The 12,284-nt window shown below is 39.6% G+C and overlaps 1 protein-coding gene across 1 annotated transcript in view; it reads right to left on the bottom strand.

The window, feature by feature from the left end:
• The window catches only part of LOC136441213 (protein eva-1 homolog C-like), a 100,762-nt gene that overhangs the window by 67,728 nt on the left and 20,750 nt on the right, over positions 1-12,284 (bottom strand). Inside the window, exons 2-5 of the mRNA XM_066437399.1 lie at positions 11,572-11,819; positions 7,686-7,809; positions 2,096-2,245; positions 1,476-1,619 (exon numbers count right to left, since the gene is read on the bottom strand). Of these exons, the coding sequence (XP_066293496.1) occupies positions 1,476-1,619; positions 2,096-2,245; positions 7,686-7,809; positions 11,572-11,819 (666 nt within the window). The remainder of the gene's footprint in view (positions 1-1,475; positions 1,620-2,095; positions 2,246-7,685; positions 7,810-11,571; positions 11,820-12,284) is intronic.

Below are 12,284 nucleotides of genomic sequence, written 5' to 3'. Positions count from 1 at the left end.
GATGATGGAATTTTAAGCATATACTGTGGGACCACAAACTCCTGAAGGTGAAGAATTTTTCATGATAATTGATAAAGTAATATTACTGATATTTAGTGCTAAGGCAAGACACATTGTATTTTCTAGAAGATCATATGATAAATTGATACAACATAATTCATAATGGACACAGTGAGTATGACACAAAACCACTACTACCAAGATTGCATGGCTCTCCTATAGACTGCTAGGAGACATTTTACAAAGTGACCTGTGATATGATATATGAGGTACATGTGTTCTACAGGGAAAGCAAAAAAACTGCTCCATGCACACAAAACTGACATTACCTTGGCAGAGATGTTCAACATGCTAGTTAGCACAGCTATGGACTGAACTATCACCCTGGCTGTACAGGAGGTACATGTACATGTACATGTACAAATGTATATTCCAGGTTAGAAGGACAGGGGGCACAACAAACAGTGGGTTTGATTTCAGTCCCTGGGAACCAAGTCAAACAGTACTGCTATTGACAACATTGGAGTGCCATCTTACAGTGCAAGTCAAAGTACATGCACTTTCTTTTGCAGGTTTGTCTTTCTGCTTCTACTTCTTTTAGTCTTGCTGTCCTCTGTCCTGTCAACAAGCTGACAAGCACTCTTCCATCATTCTATCTTCTCATCCATTTATTCATCTAACCACCAATCAATCAATAATCAATCTATGAACCAATCAATCAATCAACTATTATTTCATCCATCCACCGAGCCATCCATCCATCCTTAATTTGCAGTACACATATGTGTACACTTCAAAACCTGTATGTCAAACATCATTAATTGTTGGGAAAAATCTTTAAAAACTGGGGCATCAGTGTAATCTCACTCCTTGAAAAAGTGCAAGTTTTCCACCACCCTGATGTCCCTGTCAGACAGCTGATCATCCATGGTGACATTGTCTCTACAGTTTCCACCTGTACCTTTTCACCTCTGCAGTTTTACAACAGACATCCACCAGACAGTAAAGCATTATGAAGTTATGGTATGCCAGACTTGACCAGATAGCACTATGAGAGAGTACAGATGTCTAATACAGCATCATAATGTTCAAATGATTACAAGACCATGAGAAAATTAAAGGATCTGAAGCCACCTAAAACACTGTCACTTTTTCTAAGGCATAGGCTTGAAGGCATAAAGTGGGAGAGTGTCTCAAATGTATGGTGAGATTCCTCCAATGTAACAGATACAAAGCTCCCCCTAGGGGAAGCTTGTAAAACGGCACCTTGAGGTATTACAACTGTACATCATAATCCTACTATCATAATCCTTCTCTCTCCAGCTTATAGCAAGCCCTGACAGAAGCTGTAAATAAAGCACTCCTCACATACAATACAGATTTTTTTCTCTCTGTTTATATATAATATCATATATAAACAATGTTCATTTACAAACTGCATTAGCATTCCTCCGCCCCTCTTCCTTCCTACTCACCACATGTGTATATCACACTGATGTATTTCCTGGTTCCTCTGGGACAGGGATCTCCATACTCCCCGCTGTCAGCCTCCAGCACACATCGAGGCTTCCCCTGACACTGCTGGATAATCCTCTGTAAGGCACTGGGAGATCTGCATTCTGCAGCAAGGGACAGAATAACTGTGTCTTAGACAGAAACAATAGTATAACAACTCATAAGAGATACAATCATACACATACACTTTAATGGACAGGTTGCCCTTAATTTAAAAGCTAGGTAAACTTAGTTTCTTGTTGGTAACCAACATTTTATACAGTCTAATCATCCTTCCTTTTCTTCCTATCACTGCCTGTCTCTGCAATGCAATCAAGAAAAGCTAGAGGGCACTGCATCACTATCAGGATTCAATTCAAGGTGGACCACAATATCAGCTTAGACATTTGGTACTGTTTCTCCTGCAGAAATCTCAAATCTCAAAGAAGCTCAAAGTGTAAGCATTTCTGACAGCTAGAAGATCAAACACAAATACATGACTTATGGGGTACGATAAGCTTGACTATGGCAGACAATGACAGACAAGACTCTGTGACATAAGATATCTGAACACTAAACGATAACCTCCCAAGTCCCGTACCTTTGTGTGGCTGAGGGATGTTGGAGGGACACTCCAGACTGCCGTCCTGCCCCCGTCCGTACATGGCTGTGTAGATGGCGAGTCTGTGATTCTTCTTACAGCGCAGTCTGAGTGTGTCTCCGTCACAGGCTACCCTTCCTTTGTACTGGCCTGAGAAGGTAGAAATGAACTGTTGTTATCATTCGGATTCCTGGTCATTTTGCTGAAAAGATGGCTAGTCTGAGCGTCTCTTTACATTGTGTGTTCCTCCATCTCCAGCCCTCTGAAAATATAAACCATGATTGATAAACTACACAGAAATTGTATGCATGCTAATGTCGGTGAGAAGATGGTAAGTACATTGAGTTCTAATCTATTTTTCTGAAATGTCAAGGCTGGTCAACATTACTTTTGTCCTCTTATTCTGATTTATTCAATTGTAATTAATTAACTTTCAGTATTTCAAGAATCCATCAAAATGATTTGATACGGCCCAAACTACCACAGCACACAATGATTGCACCTGAGTTCCCCACAAGTTCAATTGAAGTCATCACTGTTCCAACATTAGCTTCTAACAAATATAGATGTCCATTCATCTTCTCTTCCCACATTACAGACATTCCCTGTGGCTTACACAATGTGATTTAAGGGTGACAAATGATCACACTGCTAACACAGCTTCATTAAGAGCCTTTTATGTTTTTCAACTTAGAACACCAGGAGAGGGAATGGAATCAAAAGATTTACAAAGGAGGAGCTGAGATTGTGTTTGGTTTGAACTTGGAAGATTGTTCAGGGAGTCTATTGCCTTGTAAGATAATTCTTTACAAATAGCTTTTCACTCCTGCAGGAATATCTATGTCAATTTGCGTCTTGTTCTACATGCACACAACATACATTGGAAGTCCCAACGGTCTGACACATTATAAATATCCCAGGCTTTAATGTATTGTTGATGTCAAATTTCAAATATTAATATGCAAGACTATATCAAGGTAGTGATCTATGACGGAATATTTTTTGATTTTCTCAGTAATGTGGTTTCTAGGTCAGGCTGCATACAATAAAAGATTAAAGTTAAGATCTAAGTGTCATTGGATCTCAATTTCTTTTTTCATTTCACTTTTAAGGATGCAGAAACCAGGTCATTGCCTTGCTCCAGGCTTACCTGTAGCTCACTAAATGCAAAGTAATGGTGATAGAAAGTTCAGGGTAATGAAACCAAATGGCACAATAATGAGACAAGCCATTCTTGCTGTGAGAAAATCACCTGGGTATCAGGTGGCACTGATGTTGATATTGAAGTACCAACTCAAAGTAATTGTGTTCCCAGAGCTAGATTTATGGATGTAGGTGGAAATGATGGAGAAAAATGTCTTAAGAGTTGACAGGTGGAACATTACAGTTAGTTTGTGTATGGTTTTATGTGCAGATCGTAATCAAATTTACACATTACAGTTCTGGTACATAATTGTAGGACTTGAATTTGAATTATCATGCAGGGAGGGACCTTTTGACATTTCAACTGAACTAAATCAGACTAAATCAAACAGTCTCAATGCCCTTCAACTTGCAGTGTCAAAAACAACATTTTTGTGGTAAAGAACATTTTTAAGTCAAGAGTATATTTTTTTCTATGCTGTTCTGCATTTTGTTCTAACAACTTGTTAGTTGCTTCCTTCTTTTCTTTTCCTTTGTTGGCATACCCACCCATACTCCCATCCTTCAAAGTTCAAGGTCAGTCTCTACCGTGCGGCATGGAAAACACATTCTTTCTCTGGACTTAAGCTGCTGATCATAGAAATGTTCATGTACGGCATATTTGTCATGTCAATATTTCCTTGTTGATCAACTCATGTGCCTGTCTGTTTCACACGTTTTTGGTTTGACACACATTTCACACGACCGTGCCCGCCCCACCCCCTCCCACAGGTACAGCACACAGGTGAGAGCCTGGACAAAAGGCAGGTGGGTCAAGAGTTCACCTGCTGCAACCTGAGGTGTGAGCAAACACCTGGGTCAGAATACCTGAGTGGAAGTGGGGCGGAAAGGTAGCGCATGGATCATCCAATGCTTGCAAAAGCACTTCAAGTCTTACATAACACATTTGACACAGATTAAATATTTTTCAAGTTTTTTTGACAACAAAATGGCGCATCTGTGTTGGAAAAAATTCCTTAATTAATCATGCACTTTTATCTTGACTTACACTTGAATGGAAAAATGCTTTGACAATAGTTTTGACGTTGTAGAAAAGTAGATCTGCAGGCCTTTAAAGTTGTTTTGATATAAGTTTATAGAAAGGCATGTTAATAACTAACTTGGCCTAGTAAATAAACAAACTAGTTTTGAATCGAAGAGAATCAGAGATAAAAATGAATAAAAACTTTCTTCACCTTAGAAAAAAGGTCATAATGTATAGAAAAAGACTTCTTCACAGGTATTTGTGATCTACTATTTTTTTTACCTAACTTTATTTTCAATTTTCTTGAGCTTGTGTACCAAAATATCTGTTCTTTCATTAGTTCATACAGGGTCAAGGGTACGGAAGGAAGTAATATGACCTCCTGAACTTATCAGTTCTTTTCTCTCAAGTCCTTCTACCATTTCTAGACAGCCCTCTTCAAGGTGCTTTACACAGTAGAGACATATCACAGTTACTTTCCTGTGGGTGGTCTGTCAAGTGTTTGATTCCAGGTAAAAGCCACTGTCTCCCCTCAAGCTCCACTTCAGGTGACATACTGGCAGGCTGCCAAATGTGTTTTACCTGTTCACAAGTAACCTGTACTTAACCTGGGGTGGGGGTGATTCATTTGGGTCCTGAGGGATTGAAACTAGGGTTTATGGTTGGTATGGAAAGAATATCCAACTTTTTTGTCTTTTCACAGGAATATTTTCCCCTTTTCTACAATCCAAAATTTCAGTTTGAATACATGTTGTATTAATCAAAGTCCTATGGTAGTACCAGCAGCAGTGTTTCCCCTTAAACATTGTACAGCAAAAGGTGGAATAAAGTATCATAAGAATCATAAAACTGGACTGTTATTTGCTACTCCCTATTTGCTGGCCAGAACATTGTAGAATGATATAACGTTATAGACTCTACCAAATCACACTAGAAACTGTTCATTGGTCATTACAGGACAGAGAAATTGTGGGCCAACAAAAAATGCCAAACTTGTCTCCTGGGTCAATGCATTAGAAAGCCAGTTTGGATTCTAAAAGAGACATTAATGGAAATGTATTGTACACAAAATCATTACATGCCAGCTAGTGCTTAGATCTAAGGCTCAACATTAATCATGAGGTACAGATCTTCAGTTTATAGCATTGGGGTACATTGTAGTTCACGTTGGATAATGCAAGAAGTATTACTGTAAGTGCATTTAAGTTCGCATGGTTTTTATTTCACGCTAAGGCGAAAATGGAGTGTTTGCGGTGGTTTGATGTTTGCGGCAGCATTATAGTCACATACTGCTACAGTATTAGACAAAAACGTTCGCGTGGTTTTAAGTTCGCGGTGAAACGTCGCCGCGAAAACCGTGAACATAAAACGACGGCATAAAACCACCACGAACATCTCTGCAATTACAGTATATTGATTTGAAGCAGGGACAAAAATTTCACCCCGTCCATCCGAAAAATCTGAACTTCTTGACATAAAAATGATGAAATTTTTTGTAAACATGGGCTCTCAACAATGAGTGGAACAGGAAAAAACTTAAAGCTGGAGACAATGCTGTATTGAAATCAACTTCATTAGAATCAACACAACCACCAATACCTTATACCAGTACAGTAGTGGCCGTATGTTGCATTTTACTTTGACACTCATTTCTTGCCATACAGTTGTTTACCAATAAATCTGTTGTGGCTTGAGGGAAGACTTATGGTGACATTTATAGATACTTATGAGGTTAAGTCATGCAAATTGACAAAGTACTTGATTGAAGTCTGCTGCACACAGCATGTTTGCAAAGTGGTCAAAGTCTGCATTGTAGTAGCACTTAGTGTGATTAATAGATAAAGTAATCACAAATAGGACATTATGTTCAAAACTTTGATTGATGCTTAGGGAAACATAATAGTTCATTGACCCCACTCACACAAAGGACAAAAGATCACCTGAACACTTTTGATAAAACAGCAAGGCTGTTGTCCTAATCAAATACCTTTTCCATCAGAAGCAGTTGCTTGCTAACGTAACTTGAATACCTGATACCAGGTAGTAATGATGGTCATGGTGAGCTATATGTATAAGGTAGGCCTAAAAGAGTGTGGCCGCCTTTCTAGCTTACAATGTATATATTGACACCTGTCGTTTTCTCTATATCTTGGCACTGATCATATAGGTGATTTTGAGTTACAAAAAGATCATTAGGGAGAAATTTAGGGAGTCATAAAAGTAAACAAATTTTAACTGATGTCACTTTGGATACAATATATCTGCTTAATGTATATGTTGGCAGAAAATTCAACAATGGGGTTTAAAGTAAACTCTAGATCTGACCACACCATACACCACTAGTTTGCTTGTGTTGTCCCCTCAGTACACTACACCTACATACAAACCTGCCCTCTGCATACAGAACAGTGTACACTAACTACAGCTGTGTTAGGAACACAAATCCCGGCTAGAACAGCACACTTCACACCTGCATGCCAATTGCTTAGGCCTCAGGAAGGTAAGCATCACCCATCTGCGGTGTGATGCCTTCTATCTATCTGCACCTTCTCAAGAAACACAGTTGGTCCACTTTCTTGGGTCTTATCTTTGGTCACCTTGATGCTTTAGTTTATTGCTTTCCTGTCAAGCTGGACATTGCACACTTGTCCAAACAAGGGGAAATCAGGACACTTTTCCACAATACATTAAAACACATTTGAAAATGATATTGTTTGACATAACCTTGTATTCCACCACCAGTCATAACATATCAGTCTCTCAAGGCCTACAAACTAAGAATGACTTTCCACAAATTTCTGTAACAACTTAGGAATAGATAGATAGGTGATCCTTGGCAGGTTCAGACCTAACATGTCAGTGCCCATCTTTCTCACCTGGACCAGGGCTTCAGTATGTAAACACCATGTTTTATCCTGGCAGGACACTTTAACATCTTACAGATACACTAAGAAGACAACAGGTCAGCTGTCACTACAGCCCAGATTAAGGGATGTTAGTGAATACTGCTGTATAATACCCTGGATGTATTAGTTTGCTTTCTAGAGTTTCTCAGTGTCGAGTTTGTAGCTTTTGGTTCTACAAGATGGGACAACATTGCAAACAGAAGACGATCCTTAGTCTGAGTCCCTATGATTTCTAACCCTATCCTGCCATATCCTAAAAGTATATTGCAGCTTGCCACACCTTCAAATACTGGAATATCTTTATCTAGTATACCTCACCGAAGAAAAAAGGATGTAAGATGATGATGATGAGTTTACACAAGTACTGTAAATGTATTAAGTTCGCATGGTTTTTATTTTGCGGTATAGAGAAAATGGAACGTTCAAGGTGGTTTAAGTTCACCAGGAAAAACGCAAACATAAAACCACCGCGAACATTTCTGCATTTACAGTACTCATAGACAAGACATAAACTCACTTGGTTTACACTTGTACTTGACCTCCAGGTACTTGCTGGTGCCAGGACAGGGGTCGACACCGAACACCTGAGTATGGACCTGGACCTGGCAGTGTCTCTTGTTCTGGCATTCGTCCAGCATTTTCTGAGAGAAAGAAAAAAAGAACATCACTATTTATCTAGTCATTTGTTCGTCATTTGGTTTCCTAGTCAGGAAGGAGTACCAAATACCTTTACATACAACTGAGCCAGAAAATACATTTTGTTCTGGCATTCATTCAGCATTTTCCAAGGTGGTTTACACATCTATAAGAAGGCAAAGCTGGCATCTACCTGTTATCAGAAAATTGAACACTTCACATTATTTGCCACTGGGGCTGCATTAGTCATGTTAGGTGTAATGGCAGGAGGCCATACAGTACTTATTATCTCTCCAGCCATACAGGCCAGGTTTGGATAGATATGGGAAATCATTGGAGCAGTTTCAGCTATGTAAGCCATAGGCAATACTCTATACTACTTTAGCACCAATGGTAACTTACATGAGGGAGTTGTGATACAATCATACAGTAGGTTACTTTTCTGTCTTTGTATCTTTGAAGTATATACCATGGTAGGCCCCATGGTTGGTTGGTTAGTGAACCAAATCCTATTTTTACCACTGGTATGACCGCAGAGTGCTACTTAGGAGCAATATTGGCTTGCTGAATTGGCTATCTTACTATTCTTAGTCCCTGCATTAAAACTAAACTGACAGATACTGTGCTGTACTCAGTTGGCTTCCATCCAATCTGGGCTACAAAATGAGTTTTCTATGGACCAGGCTGGAGCAGGGCGGTCATCCATGGAGAGGAATTACAGGACCTGGGCCGGCCCTTATGCTATTCCTCAGCCTTATAATTACTTTGTTAAGGCCTTTGTTTTAGGTAAAATGGACTGAAAGGGTGAAGATGAAAATAGTATACAAAGGATACTAGGAGATTATCTCTTGAGGAAATGAAAGAGTATAACAAGCTAAGAACTAGAGAAAGGCTAGCAGGGAGTGATATCGGTACTAACTCTATGATGGCCAAACTTCTGGCTACTTCAAATATACCAGGTAGTTAATATAACGATGTTTGTCTCTCTTTTTGGTCTCCAATTTTGGTCTTGAAAGCCTTTCCATTTCGCATACTCCCATGGTAGCCCATGGCTACTTCCCCTCAGCCAATGGGAAGCCCCCATTTTCTGTGGTTATATCCACATAGTGTGGGATATCAGAAAAGTGTGAGTGATATCTGTGGGTGCTATAGAAAAACTGTGGGTGATATAGAAAAACTGTGGGTGATATAACCATGTGACCTATTCTGACCAATCCCTGCTCTGATTTCTAATTGCCCGGGGATTTGGGACTCTCCCCATATGTTTTACAGACCTGGTCTGTGCTAGCCTTGCAGCTGTTACTTGTTTGTCAGCATGTCCAGCAAAAAGAGAGATTTCTGGACTTTCAGGACAAAATAAAGTAACGTTTAGTAGAGCTGCTGAACTAGGGAAGCTTCGGGGAAGTATGCCATGGGCTAAATTAGATAGCTGATGGTATTGGCCTCGATATCTGGATATAACAGCAGTCCCGCCACCTTGGGGTTTCTAGTCTCCACTCGGGCTTCGCCCTCGGGGAGACTAGAAACCCCTCGGTGGGCGGGACTGCTGTTATATCCAGATATCTTGGCCACTCCCATCAGCTATCTATTACGTAGAACACTACTTTGGTACTGTCTATCATGTTTGCCTCTGGTGGGTCACACTCTAGTGGCTGTTTTTAGAGTGAAATACATCTCCATGGAAAATGCTATTAACCCCCTGACCTTGAGCACACAAAGGTCAAGACAAGAAATGACTTCCGCATTTTCTCAGCACCAACTGGAGCTGCTGATGAGACTTCAAAATAACCATCAAGAAGAGCAGCTAGCTCTTAGTGTGATAAAGGCTTTCTCCTGAAAGTATCACTGCTTGGTTGCCTTTGCAACTTTTTTTCAAGTTTAAATAAATCTTGATGATAGATTTTAAAACTGCCATTGTGTATGTGATACAATTCCATTTGGTATGATAAATATAGTGCAGCATAGGTAAGTTATGGCATTTGCAAACATGCTGTGACTTTTGGGTTGATAGAAATTAGGACTAAGAACTCTAGGGTAGACAGCATCAGACATCAAGGGTATACATTTCCTTGGCACTTTAGAATTTATCTTAGTTCTTGTAAGAACTTTTGAAACCACCCCAGTGAACTTTTCAAACTGAACAGCCCTATCACCCCCATCATTGAATTACAGCAGCTTTGCCCCCTTACCTGTGATTAATATGATATCAAAAGGTCTACTACAATATCATGGCAGGAATTTGAGCAGGTATTGACCCCACCACTATAGATCAGTACTTGTAATTGAAATATTAATGTGATGTCAGGGACCTCATCCAGGGTGAAGGTATAGAATCAATAATACAGTTACAAGCTCATTTACGATGAAGTTATCAATCTGTAATAGGTGACATCCCATGCTTTGAGTACTTTACTTTCCAGAAATTAATCAGCCCAATTTTGAAACAAACCTGTCATGCTGTACTTGTGTGCTGATACTATCCATCAAAGAAGTTCAAGCCTACACTGTGCGTTGTAAAGGTTTCCGATCTAACTGTGTTTGTATGTTTCCCAATCTGTGTTGTAATGTTTCCCTTTAGTTTTATTGGCTTGGTGGTCACTAAAGAAAGAAGCAACAGTTTAATCTACAACCAACACTTTTCTTTTTAATTATGATACATTGATACTTATGTTCTTATTTTTTGTAGTATTAATGGACGTATGATAAATTTCAGTCTGTCTGCCTTTTCATGTTTATCAGGTGAATATGTTTAATCTTGGAGGGCTGAGATTTGCCAATCAAACTTTGATAAGTCCCATGTGCTTCCATAGAAACCAGATGGTGCTTATCTTACCAGGGTTGTAGTTTGTTGTGAAAATGTCAACCTGTTTTGGGTGGGAGGTAGAACATTCAGGGAACATGTAATTTTCTGGTTGGTTGAAAAAGGGTATAGGGTCATAACTTTATACATATTACAGCAGCATTCTGAGCAACTAAAATCAACATTCATAAACTGTATTGCAAGCTAATTGTAATTCATGGAGCTACCTTGAAAAAAAAGTATAGCTGTTAGTTTTACAAAGCGGAACAGAAACCAGGTTTGAGACATGCAGACTTCTCCACTGTTTCTCCAGCTGGTGTGCATCCTTTGAGGTGAGGCAGCTGTAGAGTTGGTACATGGGCCTTGTAATTGTATGAATAATTCATGGTAATGTGAACAATTGATGCATTACCAGAGAGAGATGGAGAACAATAGTCCATACTGCTCAAGTTTAGAAGCACAATTAACCCAATTATCTACTGATTGAATGTGGATGTGCCTCATTACCAACAAAACAGCCCACTGAAGGGGTTCATACACCAGTTCCTTTGTGGGACACTTGTTATATAACAGGTGTTATGGTATAGATCCTGACTAAAACAAGGAAGTGGCTCTGGAGAATTCATTAATGGCATGTATCTGAAATGATGCCCCAAAATGCAAGATCAGTAGAATGAAAAGGACATGAAACCAAACAAAGGGATACCAGATACATGAGTTTCAATTTAAAGGAGTCGAGAACTGCAATAAACTGTATTATCTAGTCTACCACCTGTTTCCTTTTCACTTTTAGTAATACAGACAGATGTATAGTATTGGCCTGAGAGCAGAAAGGAACTACACCCCATTGGGACATTTTTGTGCTTCATATTTCAGCTTATGGGAGAGTCTGCAGCCTATAGGCATTTCTATGATATGATTTCTCAATATCCAGCAAGGGATGGAATGGATTTTTGATGGGCTTTACCTGTAAAGATGTAGGTGAATCACAGTTTGTGTTTTCATTGATTGGCAGTCTCTGTGCAGCAGCTCTGGCCTCGGCTGCCGATAATGTTGCACTGAGAGCGTAGGATGGACACATCTCCAGACTGGACAGCTGGCGGCCGTACATGGCACGCTGGATACTGATGGTCGTGCCATGAGGACAGCGGAGAGTCACATGCTCGCCGTCACAGCCGTGGACGTGGAAACTGCGTAACGATGCTGCCGAGATACCTGCACATGGGGAGACAGTATTGCATTGTTAGGACATTGGATAAACATTGTTAGGACATTAGATAAAATGGTAACTTTATTCTAGCTACTTTAACGGCGAAAATTTCATCATCGCAAATATTTGATTACCACTGTTAAATGCTGTTTCCCCCCAACTGCTAAAGAATATGGGAAACATCATACAAGTGGGAACTGGAAAACGTTAAAATTACAAGGATGAAAATACATAGGATAATGTAACACATTGGTCACAAGGAGTGAACTAGACCTAGGCTAAGGAAAAGTATACTGAATCCCACCCCAACCGGTGACACAGATCTCAACACATTTCTACAGTAAACCAAAGGCTAGAGTCTTCCAGCAAATGGTATATCCTGACACATTAGCGGGTAATTGAGATCCAACTTGCAGCAATTTGCTAAACAAGGAAAGGATTTGCAACCAACTGTTAAGAATTTATTGACA

This window comes from Branchiostoma lanceolatum, chromosome 1 (genome assembly GCF_035083965.1).
Source record: "Branchiostoma lanceolatum isolate klBraLanc5 chromosome 1, klBraLanc5.hap2, whole genome shotgun sequence".
In the NCBI taxonomy this organism is placed as follows: Eukaryota; Metazoa; Chordata; class Leptocardii; order Amphioxiformes; family Branchiostomatidae; genus Branchiostoma; species Branchiostoma lanceolatum.
Note: the sequence above shows the minus strand (reverse complement) of the source record. Positions and strands in the feature narration are given on the sequence as shown.